Source organism: Balaenoptera acutorostrata, chromosome 8 (genome assembly GCF_949987535.1).
Source record: "Balaenoptera acutorostrata chromosome 8, mBalAcu1.1, whole genome shotgun sequence".
NCBI lineage: Eukaryota > Metazoa > Chordata > Mammalia > Artiodactyla > Balaenopteridae > Balaenoptera > Balaenoptera acutorostrata.
In genome coordinates, this window is record NC_080071.1 from 67,505,924 (window position 1) to 67,521,824 (window position 15,901).

The 15,901-nt window shown below is 33.7% G+C and overlaps 1 protein-coding gene across 34 annotated transcripts in view; it reads left to right on the top strand.

Annotated features, from left to right (window-relative positions):
- Nucleotides 1-15,901, top strand: part of MAP2 (microtubule associated protein 2) — a 279,762-nt gene that overhangs the window by 249,387 nt on the left and 14,474 nt on the right. For 17 of the 34 annotated variants that reach the window (XM_007187833.2, XM_057551246.1, XM_007187834.2 and 14 more), the window contains 3 exons: nt 2,893-3,063; nt 4,003-4,150; nt 8,623-8,963. In XM_007187833.2, the coding sequence (XP_007187895.2) occupies nt 2,893-3,063; nt 4,003-4,150; nt 8,623-8,963 (660 nt within the window). The remainder of the gene's footprint in view (nt 1-2,892; nt 3,064-4,002; nt 4,151-8,622; nt 8,964-15,901) is intronic. The other 17 variants (XM_057551254.1, XM_057551268.1, XM_057551267.1 and 14 more) reach the window with 1 other exon arrangement.

A 15,901-nucleotide genomic window follows, 5' to 3' on the forward strand; every position in this document is an offset into this window, starting at 1 on the left:
CAATAAACAGATTTCCATGTCATTAAACATGCTTGTACATCATTTTAATGACTACATAATATTGCATTTTATATTTTTACAGTGATGTACTTAATCAATTTTCCATTACTTAACATTCAAACTAGTTTTCTGTCATTTTAGCAGTATTACTGTAGAAATCTTTTTGGCTACATCTATGAATGTATCCATATGCATTTCCTTAGGATAATTTTCTAGTAGCAAAATCATTGTTTCAAAAAGAAAGTCCGCATTTAAACTTTTTGCTGCATATTGTCAAATTGTCCTCCAGAAAGGTTCTACAGCTTATATGTCCTCCAGCTGTATATGAACATGCTTATATTCGTTATTACTAGATATCTCTATACTTTTTCTATATTTACCAAGCTATGGAGATGAAATATTTTGTTGTTTTAATTTGGTTGTATTAATGATGTTTAGCTTCTTCTATGTTTATAAATCTTTTATATTTCTTATTTTGCAAATTTTATTTTTATATTATTAATCATGTTTTTTAAACTTTAAAAAGACCAAAACCAACACAAAGTATTTTACTTCTTTCTCATTGAAAGAAAAAAGTTAAAAGACTTCTCATGGAATCCTAAAATTACAACAAATAATTTGAGTGATGATAATTAGTCACGTATCACAGTGTTCTGGGTCTTAGCCATCATGTATGATATGTAAATCACAATTCTTTGTTTAGCTTTCTAAAAACTAATAAAATTTTAGACTTCTCTTTATTTATTGTGAAAAATAGGAATTCATTTTCAATGACAGCCAAACCTTTTATATCATATTGAAGCCAAGGGACTTTATGTTGATTAAAAAATATATGTGTATTTGGTTATTATATAACTGTTTTCAGACATATTCCTGAACTTATGGCAAGCAATAGAATCCATTTATTGCTTTGGTAATTTTAGTCCTTATTTTGACCACACTGCTATTTCAAGATTTGTATCTCTTTACCTTCTGTTTCTGATGGGGAACTAGTGGGTTGTGTTGGTTAAGAGCAGGGCCATGAAACAGGCCAGATCCAAGTTTTGAACGTTTATTAACTATATGGTCTTTTTCTTCCTGTGTCTTAATTTTCCAAAAATAAGGGGAGGAGTAAAAATTCCTATATCATAAGTGAGTTGTAAACACTAAGTACAGTAATTTTATGAAATAGTATATTCTATAGTGCTTAGAACATAGTATTTATTCAATAAACAGCGATAGTTATTATTATTATTATTATTTTAAAAGTGGAAGTCTTTAGGAGCAGATACAGAAAGTAAGTCTGAGCTTTCTCTCTGAGCAGATACAGAAAGTAAGTCTGAGCTTTCTCTTGGTAGGAAAATAATTTTTAAGATTACATTGTTTGCAAAATGTTTCAGAAATTTTCAAGTCCGTTGGTCTTCAAGTAACTCAACAAGAATTAGCATTCAATGCTTACACTTGGACAGAGACCATATACATCTGACACAAGAACTAACTTTTTTTCCTTGTAAATACCCATCTCATCCTTCTGAAGAAGAGAGATTAGACCACCATTCTTTCTAATTTTCTCATTTAAAATCCTCCTTTTTCCTTGTAACCTCATCCTCTTCCTATGTTTCCTAAAACCTCAGGATTAACTCAGTACATCCATCAGAACAGTTCTCTCCGATTTTTCAATTGATCTTTATTGTGAACCTAACCTATAATCTTTCATTTCATTTGAGTTTGTTTGTTTGTTCATTTTATTTTGTTTTTGTTTTTAGCAGGAGATTAGTAGATGTCTTTCATAATTTGAGGCAATCCAATTACTCCATTTTTCTTTCCTATTCCACACTTTTGAAATTCACTAATTTGTGGGTAGCATCAGTCAAAAAAGAATGACTTGTGCTGACCCAGTTATACTTCCCACTCAGGGTGCTGGGTCTGTAAAACAAGAAGTGATTCGTGCAATCTGTGAATACTTATGCCTCTTTGAGTGTCTACGGAGGTTACAACTTGAGATAAAAATCTTAGTTTCAACTGCTATTTTTGTATCGGCTAAATCATATTAATTATTTAAAGATAAAAATCTCCTCGGCTTTGTCATACTTGTCCTGCATTTTTAACAGTCTCCCCTGAGACATGTGGCATGCCAGCATAACTTTCTCCAAAAGCTGTATATATATGTCCAACCCACTTACACTTGCTCTTGCTGACAATCTTCCCAGGGATTATCAATACCTGTGAAATAAGTCTTGTGATTTTTATGGGCAATCTAGTCAGTGTTGACTTTCATTTTTAGAATTTATAACACATCATACAAACTGTGGTGTCTGCATTAAAATGTTATTAATTCTATGGTATAACTTGGTCCCTGGTATGCGTTTGTCTCATAAAATGAACTCATTATATATAAAATCTGCAATTTTCTGATGAAATCAGTGTAGATAATCTGAAAATGCATTTTCTCAACTTAAAAAAGAACTATTTTCCATTATTAGGCCTTAAATATACTTTGTTCTAAAGTTCTTGAAATGTGATCAAAATGTTGATTATATATACCATTTAAGGGCTGTGTTTATTAAAGGAACAATTCCAACAGACTCTTAAGATATTTTCCAAATATGGTATCATTATAAGGTTTATGGCTTAATCAGAGACCTTATACATAGAATTTATAAATAATATTTTAATCTATATTCTCATTATATATGTATTCTTAAGTTAGTTCCAGTTAAAAAGATGTGTTCAATGAAAATCTCTTGTTCTCACATAATATACATCTCTATCATTGATTATAACCATTTATCATGTGTTCTTATTAAAAGCAGACATTTAATTTCTTATATGTTTACATGTTTTTTTTTAATTTTCTTTTTACTTCATAGTTTGGTTTATTTTGTGCTTTTGTTTGTTTTCTTTCATGGCTAGAATTCTACCTTGTCAAAGATTCCTGCCTTACAGGGTAGCACAAAGTCCCCACGATGCAGCTCAGCCTGCCCTAGTACGACTAAAAGGGCTACATTTTCTGACAGTTTATTCATACAGCCCACCTCAGCGGGCTCCACAGACCGTTTACCATACTCAGAATCAGGGAACAAGGTAAGGCAGCAAGCCAATCAAAGGTGCAGAAAGGAACATAATTTGGGAGAAGGACACAATTCAGTAAATGTATGAAAGCAAAGACTTTCAGTTCTGAAGTGTTTGACATATAAACAATAGACCTTATTAAAAACAAGTACAAATTAAGTGTTTCAATAGTTATAACTAGTCTAATCATTAAAAAATAGATGTCTTTTTGTAAGATATGCAATGCATAATTTATTTATTATTTATTTGATATTTAATAAAATTTCAAATACAAAATATATATATGATGTTACATATGGCATATTATATATAATATTGTACCAAATTATATTATATATAATATAATAGTTTGGGCTCAGTGTCAGACACATCAAGATTTAATACTAACTCTGCTACCTCTCAACTCAGTGATTTTTGAAAAAATTACATAAACTGATGAAAGCTGTTTCCTCAGCTCTAAAATGCATATAACATTTTTTGTAAAAATTAAATCATAAATGGATGTAAAGTGCTTAGCACTCCTGTCACGTAAGTGCACAGTATATGGTGGTGATCATTGCTAAATACTGCTCATGCAGTGCCCTTCTGCCGGTCCTTTCTGATTAATACATTATCATGCTGATGAAGACTTCTCAGTTAAAATTATTAATTACCTGGAGACTACTTGAGCACATTATTTTTATCCATGTTATCATTTAGAATTTGAATTTCACCATCGATTTTTAGCACTAACTCCAAAATAATATATTTTTATAAAACCTCTAGGCAAATCTGAATTCTTTCTAAGTTTTGAAGCAGAAATGCTTATAAGTATATAAAAGTCAGTAGTGTGGATTAAAAGAAATTCATCTATCAGCACAGGAGGAAAATTAGCCAGAGCAATGTAATTACTTTGTATAATTAAAACGAAGATTCACAGGAACCCAACGTCGTTTTATTTTCCCCAATCAGGATGGAGTAACCAAGAGCCCAGAAAAGCGCTCTTCTCTGCCGAGACCGTCCTCCATTCTCCCTCCTCGCCGAGGCGTATCAGGAGACAGAGATGAGAACTCCTTCTCTCTCAACAGTTCTATCTCCTCTTCTGCACGGCGGACCACTAGTAGGTTTATTTTGCTTTGGCTTCGTTTTCATTCATTTTTAAAAAATCCCTTAAGTGGAGTAGCTTATAATGTACTTATATTTTACATTTGCAAATAAAATATGCATTAAAATCAGATTATATTTGTCCTAAGAATCAGAGATCCAGACTCTCAATGGGTACAAAACAATTATTTGAGTCAAAACAACTGATGGAGGAAATGAGTACATACTACCTCATTATCCATTAAATAGGATTGAAATAAAGTCGTTTTCAGAATATATTTTCTCTCTTCAAGTTTAAAGTAAAAAAGAAAATTCGAAAGAACTAATTAGTAGAGAAAACCAATAGTCAGGGTTTTTTTTTTTTGGCCACACCACACGGTGTACCGAACTTCCCCGACCAGGGGTGGAACCCGTGCCCTCTGCAGTGGAAGCTCGGAGTCTTAACCACTGGACCACCAGGGAAGTCCAGGGACTTTTTAAATATAAAAGCTTAACTTTTATTAGAATTCCAAGTCCTAAAATCTCACTAGAAAATCAACAATCAAAATTAAGGATCCTGCTCAATTTGGTAAGAATTTGCATTCCAATGAGGCTGTAAACATAGCATGTTCTGTGCAATAGCTTCAATTTCTTTTGATTTCATAATGTAATGGTCAGCAATTATCACAGTTTATGTAAAGAATATAAAAATTTCCAATCATTACCCACTTATGTGCCGTGTTGCTACCAAGACTATCTAGTAGTTTAAATTATTTTCATAAACATGTTTCTGTTACCACAAAAATACTACCATTTATTAATCACATATATGTGCTAAAATCTTAAGACACATTTTTCAGTCAGTTTAATTAACAATGCTGATGGTTAGGTATTAATAACCTCATTAAATCTACTGATGAGAAAACTGACCTTTTAAAGACAGTAACTTGTTCAATACTACACAGCTAGTAAATGGTTGAATTTGGTTTTCAGCCCACTGATAAGTTCACAACCTATCCTCTAAATGTCTTCTCTGTATTTATTTAGAAGAAATAGTATTAGGAAACTGTTCTGTAGAATCACTTGGAGAATAGTATCCCTGTCATTTAAAAACTATTACAAAATGGTGGAAACATTTGGAGAATAGCATCTCTATCATTTAAAATCCATTACAAAGGTGTTGGAAATTGCTACTACTAACACATTATAGTTGATTTCACCACTTATTTTCTAAGTATTTAATAATAATTGCCCCACTTCAAATGTGACTATTTGGTATGACACTTAAACAGTGTTTTTTGCCTACAGTGAAAGTGTTTATTATAATTAAAGCCATTGTGTCCCACACCGTTTGGATTCATGAAGCATTAACATCCTTTGAAATACATGCTAGGAACACTTTGAAATCACTAAAACTCTTTTTCACCTTAACGCGTGTAAAGTATGCAAAGGAACTAGCAAAGAAGATGTTTAAGAGTAATCTCCAGAGAAGAGAATTTAACTCCAAATACCTGGAGTTGGAATTGGGCATCAGCAGTTACCCCAGGGATGTTGACCCAACACAAAGGCACCGAGTGCTTCCCAAAGGCACACCTTGAATTATGCTTGTATGTGTTGCTATGGAAGCAAAATGACATTTTCTTACATAAATCCACATCTTTGAGCCACTGTACTCTGCCTTTTAAAATGTATCTGTATACAAATTGCTTTTTATGTTCTGAGCCAATTCTATTTTGACTTTTTACCTTGACTTATGCTCATAAGCATACAGCATTATATTATTTGGTAATGAACATAACAGATACTCTGATAATCTAGGACATAGGGTCTATTTTAGCTCTACATAGCAATAGCTAAAAGGCAGAGCAATTAGCAGAACAAGCAGTTTGCCTCCTCCCATTTGCCTATCATCTCCTTAACTGCACACAGGAATATTCTAGCATTTTGTACAGCTATTGAAAAGATTTGAAAGAAAGTGCTATGCAGGAAGTTCATCATCCCAAGAGGAGGGAAAGACATTGTCATTGAAGAGTTGACAAGATAGATAAGAACATAGTGTCATAGAGTAACTCATAAATATTTTTTAAATCGTTTTAGTAATTTAGATTTAATCTTTTCTATTTCAGAACTAGTAAGAAACACAAACAAAAATTTGTCATTTTTGATGACTAGAACATAATTTATTACAATAAAAATTGATCATATCTATTGAACAGCAGCATTAAGAGCTTCTTAATACTTGTGTTTTTTTCTCATTCTCCAGATATAACACGGAACCTTCCTCCTTTACTTTTTCAAAACTTAAAGCCATTTTCTAGGGGTGTAGAAATAACTCTTACTTTTACACAAATGTTTCTTTTAGTAAATATTGTTATGCACATCCAGATTATTGCTTTAACTCAGTCTTCATGAAGTGAAAAATACCTCAGCACACTTGGATATATTCTGAATCAAATTCATACTATTAAAAAAAAATATGTTGAGCTCCTGCTGTGTTCAGGCCCCATAAAAGACACCAGTGTTAGGTAGAGCGGCAAATAATACAGAGGTGATCCCTCTCCCCAAAAGACCTGAGCTATTTAAAAGTGATGACGTGATGGAGAATACATTTGAGGAAGAAATAAGTTTCTGAAGAGATTTTTCAGGACATAGTGACTGACTCAAACCAACATCAAAACCTTGACATAAACAAATGTTATAGCCAGGAATCTACAAAAAGACAAGTTGAATGTGGTTGTGTTATCCTGGTCTTGAAATGTCATATTTGTGGGAAGCAATAAAAATCACCGATTTATCACTTTACTCTTCTCAGATCCCATTTCATATTGCCAGTTGAATAGTCTACCCATGTCTTGCCCTTCTACTAAAAGACCAAAAGGACACAGGGCAACTTTGCCTTGATACGTGAAAACTGTTCACTGAGAGAGGAAGTAAAATTATTCTGGTTATCCAGGAGACAGAGTCTAGACCAATGGGTAGATTTACTTTGTCTGCAGACTACAATTATCTCAGAAGCGCTCTTCAGCTCACTCCTTGTAAATATTTAAGCAAAGATTAATTGTCTCCTTTCTCAGGAAGAACTTTCTGCACTGATGATGAATTACATCAGATGACTCTACGATCCCTTTTACTTCATTGATTTTAAAATTAATGAGTTATATCTTTATCCTCTACAAAATTTCCAGAAGATTCATTGATTTTACAAAGTTACATACTCAGTAGTAAAAAATAAAAATCATGCCCTTCTATAAAATATTTTAAAAAGTGAAAGAATTTGTATAATAAATGTAAACAATGTAAATCAGTGTTCTATTATTGGAATCAATGTATTATTTTAGACAAAAGATTTTTAGAGTTAAGAGAAAGTTCAACAAATATTAAGAAGCTAAATATCATATCTGGCTTAGCATTTAGTATCATCTGGGTAAATGAACCTCAATGTCCTTACTGTTAAATTAGACATAATAAGAGCTGCCTCTACTGCGTGTGTGTATGTTTGGTTATCAAATGTTCGGTATTCACAAAAGTGCTTTGAAATCTGTTAAGGTGTATACTGATTTATATCATTATTCTTTCAAAAAAGCATTTGAAATGGCATTTAACCCCACATTAAAAAAATAATGTGAGAAACATAGCATAGGAAAATGAGGGGAAATGAGTTAAATGATAAAATGAGGTTAACATCAAGTTGAGGCAAAGAAATACACCTCACAATATCTTTATTATTAATAGACAGTGAAGGATTATTGATTTGACTCCAAACTGCAAACTAGTAATGAAAGTATGGGAGAAAACAGAATCTGGTACAAGATTCACTGTGAACATATTGCTACAACACCCTACTTTTCTAAGGAAAGGAATTGTTTTGTTTTGTTTTTTCTAATAAGAGCTAAGATATATTTCCTTATAAAGGAAATATTTACAAACATAATCAGGTACAAGATTCACTGTGAATAAATTTTTATAACATCCCACTTTTCTAAGGAGAGAACTAGATTTTTTTTTTATTTAGAATTAAATAGTTTTCTATGCAGGCCAAAAGCATGTGATCTAAATATACAATTTTATGTTGTGTATCCACCTGGATCTCGGAATAAACTTACTACACAAAAGAACGAGTGGTCTGCATGTCATTCAAGGACTCTTCAGTAAATATGAGCCCACAAAGAACGTTAAGTGCAGACTATTTTTCCAACTAAAGGCAGATCCATATGCCTAAATGATCACACAAGAAGAAAATACTTTTGACACATTCATAATGAGAATTAAGACTAAATCAGGAAAACCCAAGTATTATCTTCACGTTGATAGAATCAAAAGAATGTCACCAGTTTATGGGCCTAAAAATAGGAGGTTCTCACCTTTTCGAGCATTGTTGAAATTCATAAATATTCTAAACCCTTTAGAAATTTAATGAATTATGAGTTCTAACAATGGATGGGAAGAGGGGTGTCTCCAGGAGAACTTTCTGACACTGTGGTTTGGGTTCTGTTTTGTTTGTTAATATAGGGTCAGAGCCAATTCGCAGAGCAGGAAAAAGTGGCACTTCAACACCCACTACCCCCGGATCAACCGCCATCACTCCTGGCACCCCACCAAGCTATTCTTCACGCACACCAGGCACTCCTGGAACCCCTAGCTACCCCAGGACCCCTCACACACCAGGAACCCCCAAGTCTGCCATCTTGGTGCCCAGTGAGAAGAAAGTTGCCATTATACGTACGCCTCCAAAATCTCCTGCTACTCCCAAGCAACTTCGGCTTATCAACCAACCACTGCCAGACCTGAAGAATGTCAAATCCAAAATTGGATCAACAGACAACATCAAATACCAGCCTAAAGGGGGGCAGGTAAGAATCACAGGAACACACGTATTTGCTGCCAAAGTAAAATCCCGTTACTTATTATGTTGCCATCCTCATATTATAGGCTAACGGTTCTTAAAACAAAAGGGAGATGGAGGTTTTAAAGCGTTACAGGTTATGATTTATTGCTGAGAGTATGGATCTTATCTGAGAAAGGTACCTTATGAAATATGATGGAAATCATATGGCATGTCCATTCCTTGTGGTTATTACTAGATAAAAATTGATTTAACCATGTAAGAGAATCTTTTAGTTGACTACCTAACAGGTCTTTTCTAAATGTATCTCTGTTGCCTTGTGGATTTTAACTTAAGAGATTAAAGTTACATTTCTGATATGAATTTGAGTGATCTATTTTAGATCCTGACTGTGAGTTCCTTTGACCATCTTTTAGTAATTCCACTTTTATCTCCTTCCTTCTCCCCAGGGATTTCCTATGACATCTTCTGCCATTTTCCCATGTTCATTCCAAATCAGAGCATGGTTCCCCAAGTTTCTTCTCTGGCTGCTATTGCCTAAACATTGCAAAGGGCAAATATTCATGTTGATAATTAATAGACAGTTCTATATGGTTCTATTGGAAAATCTATTTCAGATTAATTGTATTGAATACGGTTCTTAGTAAAATTCTACCTACTAACTCTTAACTTCAGCTTCAGAGCAAACATTCACATTTTTTTCCAACCAGAGGGCTTTGAGTTCTACCTTAACCTGAACCTTGCTTTTACACTATGTGTTTGGACAAAGCAGTTAGCCTGGAAGGAGATAATACAAATATCATTTAATATTTCCCTTGTGATATTGATATATCCATAGTTTGACTTTTATTGTCAATGAAGAGATAAAACACCCATCCGTTAGTGAAAGAAGAGAGAAAGCAATAATTTCCTTTATACATTAGCAAACTTGTAATGCCCTTTCAATATACCAAAAAAGCTTTTCTTTTTAACCTCAATATTATTTTCTTCCACTCTTTTTCTTATCTCTTATATTCCCTGCCACTGATTTCTGGTATCCCTCTCTCATGCCAAAGAAAATGTATTTTCAGCAGGTTTAGAAGAAATGTCTTGCCAAAACGTGAGGCTGTCGAAGACTCCTAACTCAGTGTTGAAACAAAAATTTAATATTGCTTCTTCCCTTAGCAACAGACTTCTTTGCTTTCTCATTGTAATTCTGTTCAAGAAAGTCCAAAGAGTTAAGCAAAAATCAACCAAAGAAGGGACGAAGGACTCAGTATGCCATTTTCAGAACAACTATAACATTCTATAATAATATAGTCACAGAAAGATGCTTTTTCATAGAAAAATGTTATTAAAATATGAGCTAGAAGAAACCCTTTTTAAGCATAAAACAAAAATAGTTCTACCAAGTTTAAACCTGTAATTCGAAAAATCTCATACTCTTGCCTTTATCATAGTTTTGCACGTCCAAGAGAAGGAAATATTTTGAGCCTTTTGGAAATATCCAAATGTCATATTATTTTTATATTTATACATAAATAATTGAAAAGAGTAAGTTGAATAAAATAAATTTAGTACCAATTTGCAAGTTTATTATTTTAGCTCTTTTGAGCTACCCCCTAAAATAGAGTAATTATCATGTGTATTTAAAATCAATTCTCTTTTTATAAATATCCCAGTGTCCTGGTATTCTCCTTAACTAAATACGAGGTTTACTTGCTTATCTTCTGGAAAATATTGATACTTAAAAGAACCTGTTTCTTCTTAGAATCACAAGGGAATATTAAGTACCTCAAAGATATTTTATTGAAACTAAAAAGAAAATCTAATAAAAAGGGAATAATTATTGATATAATTTGACAATAAATGATTTTATTCAAAGGACTTTTCAAGACAGACAAACAGTTGTTTTGGCCTCAGCTTTGCTAGAATCATTAAGTTAAACGAAGCCCAAAATATGAACACTTATTTATTTTCTCTTTCTACTTCATTATGATATCTGGCTGTGAATATTTCTATGTCTAATTTTAATTGACTTCTACTATATTTGTTAATTGATAAAATTGATATAAAGATGTCTCACTCGTTTGAGCTGAACTAATGCTGCCCTAGAGATTATGGTAATTAAGGGTTAGTAAAGACATATGACGCAAAAAAATTACAGAAGGAACAAAAATAGCCTCAAATCATCATGTCATTTGAAGAAAATCTCTTGTTCCATGAGGCAAGTAGTAACCTGATGCAAAATTATCCTATTGCATCTTCAGATGACTTGGAAAAAATCTACAACAGTGGAGTTATAAAGTGACTTTTGTTGGAGAAGCAGGAGGTATTTCCTCTCCAAGATAAGAAATAGATGGAGGGAACATATTTGCCTTCTATTTTGTGATAGATGTCATCAATGCATTTAAATTGGAAAGGAAAATGAATTGGGAAATTGAGATGCACTACAGTTGAACTGTTTTTGTAGGAAAAGTATTTCACTCAACACTATAACACTATCCCCCTAAAAGCCTCCTTATAGTATATGATCTTCTCAAATACAGGGAGTGAGGAAAGGGTCTTTTTCTGTACATGTTAAACTAGGAATTTTGATTGGGTTTTAAAGGTTCAACTTTATAAAATGACTAAAAGAAATTTTTATGTTAAAGCTTCTTAGAAATTGTCGAGATGATATGCTAAAGACCCTTGTTATCTGACAGAGAATCCATAAATGCACCCTGTTGGGGAAATTGAAACCAGTGGCATGTTGTCCCCAGTAGTAATTGCATATACTAGGATATTTGAATGGACAGTGACCAACCCAGAATCACTGAAGAGGACCAAGACAATATTGATACCTTCTGTAGGAGCCCAGTTTTGTAACAGACATATGTCATCTATAGTTATTGTGAAAAAAAGTCACACAACTCTTATTGGTGAAGATGGGAGTAAATTGGTAGATATAACCTTAATTTAATTAATTCAAACCATCTGCACAGACTCTATCGTCATAATATTCAGAGTGGTTTAATTGTATGTAAATAATTTAATTTTAGAAGCTGTATTATTGTTGTTTTAAAGTTTGTGCAATCACTAATATTAGGGAGAGGAAATGTATAATGAAAGATATAGTGTCTTAGGAATTCAACAACTTTCCAAGCTGGGAAGCTTTATTATTTGCCCCAGTTTGAACATTTATTGCTCTTCCATATGTATAAGTTTTGTGCTTATGGCTATTATTTCTTCTGTTGAAGTCCAATTTTATATTGGCAAAGAGGCTTAGCTCAGGGCTCAGTTCAGTGAGGCAAAATGAATGCCTAATGGAATAGATAAGCTAGCTGAAGATATGAGGAGCTTTACAAAAAGCAATAAAGTTAATCTTTTCAGCTAAAATATAAATTCATTCTACTGTAAAAAACATATGCAGGGCTTCCCTGGTGGCGCAGTGGTTGAGAATCTGCCTGCCAATGCAGGGGACACGGGTTCGAGCCCTGGTCTGGGAAGATCCCACATGCCGCGGAGCAGCTGGGCCCGTGAGCCACAGCTGCTGAGCCTGCGCGTCTGGAGCCTGTGCTCCGCAACAAGAGAGGCCACGATAATGAGAGGCCCGCGCACCGCAATGAAGAGTGGCCCCCGCTTGCCACAACTAGAGAAAGCCCTCGCACAGAAACGAAGACCCAACACAGCCAAAAATAAATAAATAAATATATAATGAAAATAATTAAAAAAAAAAAAAGGAAAAAAATCCACAAAACACTATTTAAAAAAAAAAAAAAAACATATGCAATCTCAGATTCACTATAGATAGTAAGCTTGGTTGATTTAACTCAAGGCATAGGTAAAGCTATCTTATTAAGTGTATTAATTTAAAACTGTCTCAATGTACCTACCTCCCTAATTTACATTAAATCTAAAGCTAAATTTTAGAATAAATAGTGTTAGCTTTTTAAGGACTTGGCTGCTTGATTTAAACAAAGATAAGAAAATAAACAATTTCTCTAAATGTGTGGCATAAAAAATTTAAGCGACAACTCAATACATTGTACTTTTTCTATCTGTGGATCAGATTTTTTTTATAGGCACTTTGATTTATATGGAATACTCCTACATGTTTTGACAGGTTTCTTGTTTTTCCTCCCTCAGCTTTATGAAGATCAATATACAAAGCACCTTGTGATAGTTGAAAGTTACTAATGAGGTGGTTTCACAAATCAGAACTAAGAGTTTTCTTTTCATCTCCCTTTCCTTCATTCCATATCCTGGCCATCTTTAAGTGCTAATGATTTTGTGCTCCAAACAGCACTTATTCTACCCATTTCTTTCAGTCCACTCTCCACCACCCTAGCACAGGATATGTTATTTCTTGTTGATATCACTGCAATAGTTGTTAACTAGTCTCCCTTCATCTGTTCTTTTCTCTTTTTTTTTTAAATTTTTATTTTATATTGGAGTATAGTTGATTTACAATGTTGTCTTAGTAGCAGGTGTACAGCAAAGTGATTCAGTTATACACATACATATATCCATTATTTTCAGATTCTTTTCCCATATAGGTTATTACAGAATATTGAGTAGAATATTTCTGTTCTTTTCTCTATCTGATATACTCTCAATACTGTAGCCAGGGCTTCTCACCATATTTATACATTCCATTGTATAATTGATTATTTAATGTCTATCTTGTCTCACCTACTAGACCGTAAGCTCCATAAAATCAGGGATAAGGTCTATTTTGTCCTCAGGGTTCAGCATATGGTAGGCATTTGGCATATTTGTTGAGTGAAAGTTGAATGAATGTAGTATACTATATGCATCGAGAGATGCATTCTTTCTAGTGACTTGTTGAATGAGTGTGACTGCCTAAAGCTGTTACAGTTATTACCCAAAGAAACACCCCACGCTGGGACCACAGTGAATTTTGGCTGAGAGAATATTGGATCAGAATGTAAGAGCTGAGCTCTTGGTCCAGCTTTTTTGCTAAATTATTGTGTGACCTTAGATACTGACCTCTCTAGTCCTCGACTTTTTTTTTTTTTATAGTTTATTATTATTTTTTTAATTATTTATTTATTTATTTTTGGCTGCGTTGGGTCTTCGTTGCTGTGCACGGGCTTTCTCTAGTTGCAGTGCACAGGCTTTTCATTGTGGTGGCTTCTCCTGTTGTGGAGCACGGGTTCTAGGCGCACGGGCTTCAGTAGTTGTGGCTCGCGGACTCTAGAGCACACGCAGGCTCAGTAGTTGTGGTGCACGGGCTTAGTTGCACCGTGGCATGTGGGATCTTCCCGGACCAGGGCTCGAACCCGTGTCACCTGCATTGGCAGGCGGATTCTTAACCACTGCGCCACCAGGGAAGCCCTCAACTTTCTTATTTGTAGGATAGACGCAACAAAATAATACTTGTTTCTGTATATAGCACCACCTCATTTAAATAGACTATGTGGATACTTTAAGCTCTCAGATCCATGGTTCTACAGTGTTTTTGCATTGCAGCTCATCAAAAAACATTCATTTAGGTACTCTAATAGACTTCATAAATATTTGTGCCACAAAGGGCAAGCTGAAGTTGAGTGAAAAAGCAGTGTTTCTGAAGTAGGAGTGTAATTGAGGAAGGGGGAGCAATGGGAAAGAAGAAGGAGAGAATGAAATGTGTGAAATGGAGAGTGGAATCTTTTATATATTTTCTTATAAAGTTTTAGGCATTATCCTGAGACTTTTTTGGCCTTTCACATGCTAACTTGAATGAGTTGCTTTCAATTTTATATTCAAATGAAAAAATGGAATTAATTCTGGAGGCAACTGATAAGTTATAGTAAAACAGGATTTTTTTCTCATTATATAAAATTATGATGGTCACCACTGTGAAGGTCTACTGAGTGCTATTAATATATAGGCAAATTTACAAATTATAAATTTTATAAAAAAGAGAAAGACTGAAGCTTATTTAGATCTTTTTTCTCATTTGTATATTTATTCTTTCATCATTTATGAAGACTATGCTGGGCACTATACGAAAAAAGGGGAATGGATAACAATAACATCCACTGGCTTCTACAATCGAGGCAGAAAAAAAGTGTTTGTTTGTTTGTTTGTTTTTTCTTGTCCTCCCCTAGTGCCCTGCCTTTATTTAATTTTAAGTTTTTTCCAAGCCATTCTTTCCATCTCCTTAGGCCTCCAAATAAATGCTAAATAAGAAGTGTAATAAAATACCCCATTAACTGTAAAATACAACCCAGCATGAAGAAAAACTGTTCACCAAAATACATTACAAGGCATTTTTTTGCTATCAAATTCATCATTATCTCAAAATGAAAGCTCCTTGAGATCAGGGACCCTGTCTTTATGCAATAGAATTTTATAACTGTAATTCAAGTATCTTTTCTAAGGTAATGAAAAGTTATCGAGCTAAGCTTCATAAATATTAATTATTAAAAACTATGGAAAAATTATTACTTTGGGTTTACAAAGTTGTGGCCTGTAGAGTCTCTTTTTGTTTGCTGTTCCTTTACAAACCAAGCAAGGACATGGGAACAGCATTGAATCTCAGGTTGTTTCCAAACAACTGAACAGACTCTCAAAAAGTTGCTTTCTTACCAACTTGGTCCAGTATTCCTTAAAATATCTTAAAATTTTAAACTAAAGAAAAAAATGTAATGTCAAGATTTTGGCATATGAGCTTGATAAAGCTCATTATCTGTTAATTTTCATGAGTCACAATGACTGCTATATTCATAACTTTCCTTCCAATGCCCATGGACAGACCACTTAAAATATTTAACAGTGGTTCTAATGGCTAAACTCAATGTCTGTTTCACCAAAAAGTTCTTTCCAAATTTTTCAGCATTATGCATTCACCCCAGGGTTTCTCAACAAGGTTTTACCTTCTATGCTTTTTGACAGTCTGCACAGGAAAATTGGGCTGATGCCTGAATAGGCCCTCTTCCATATTCTTTTCCTTAGAGATCTGTGGAATTGTATGTTTTG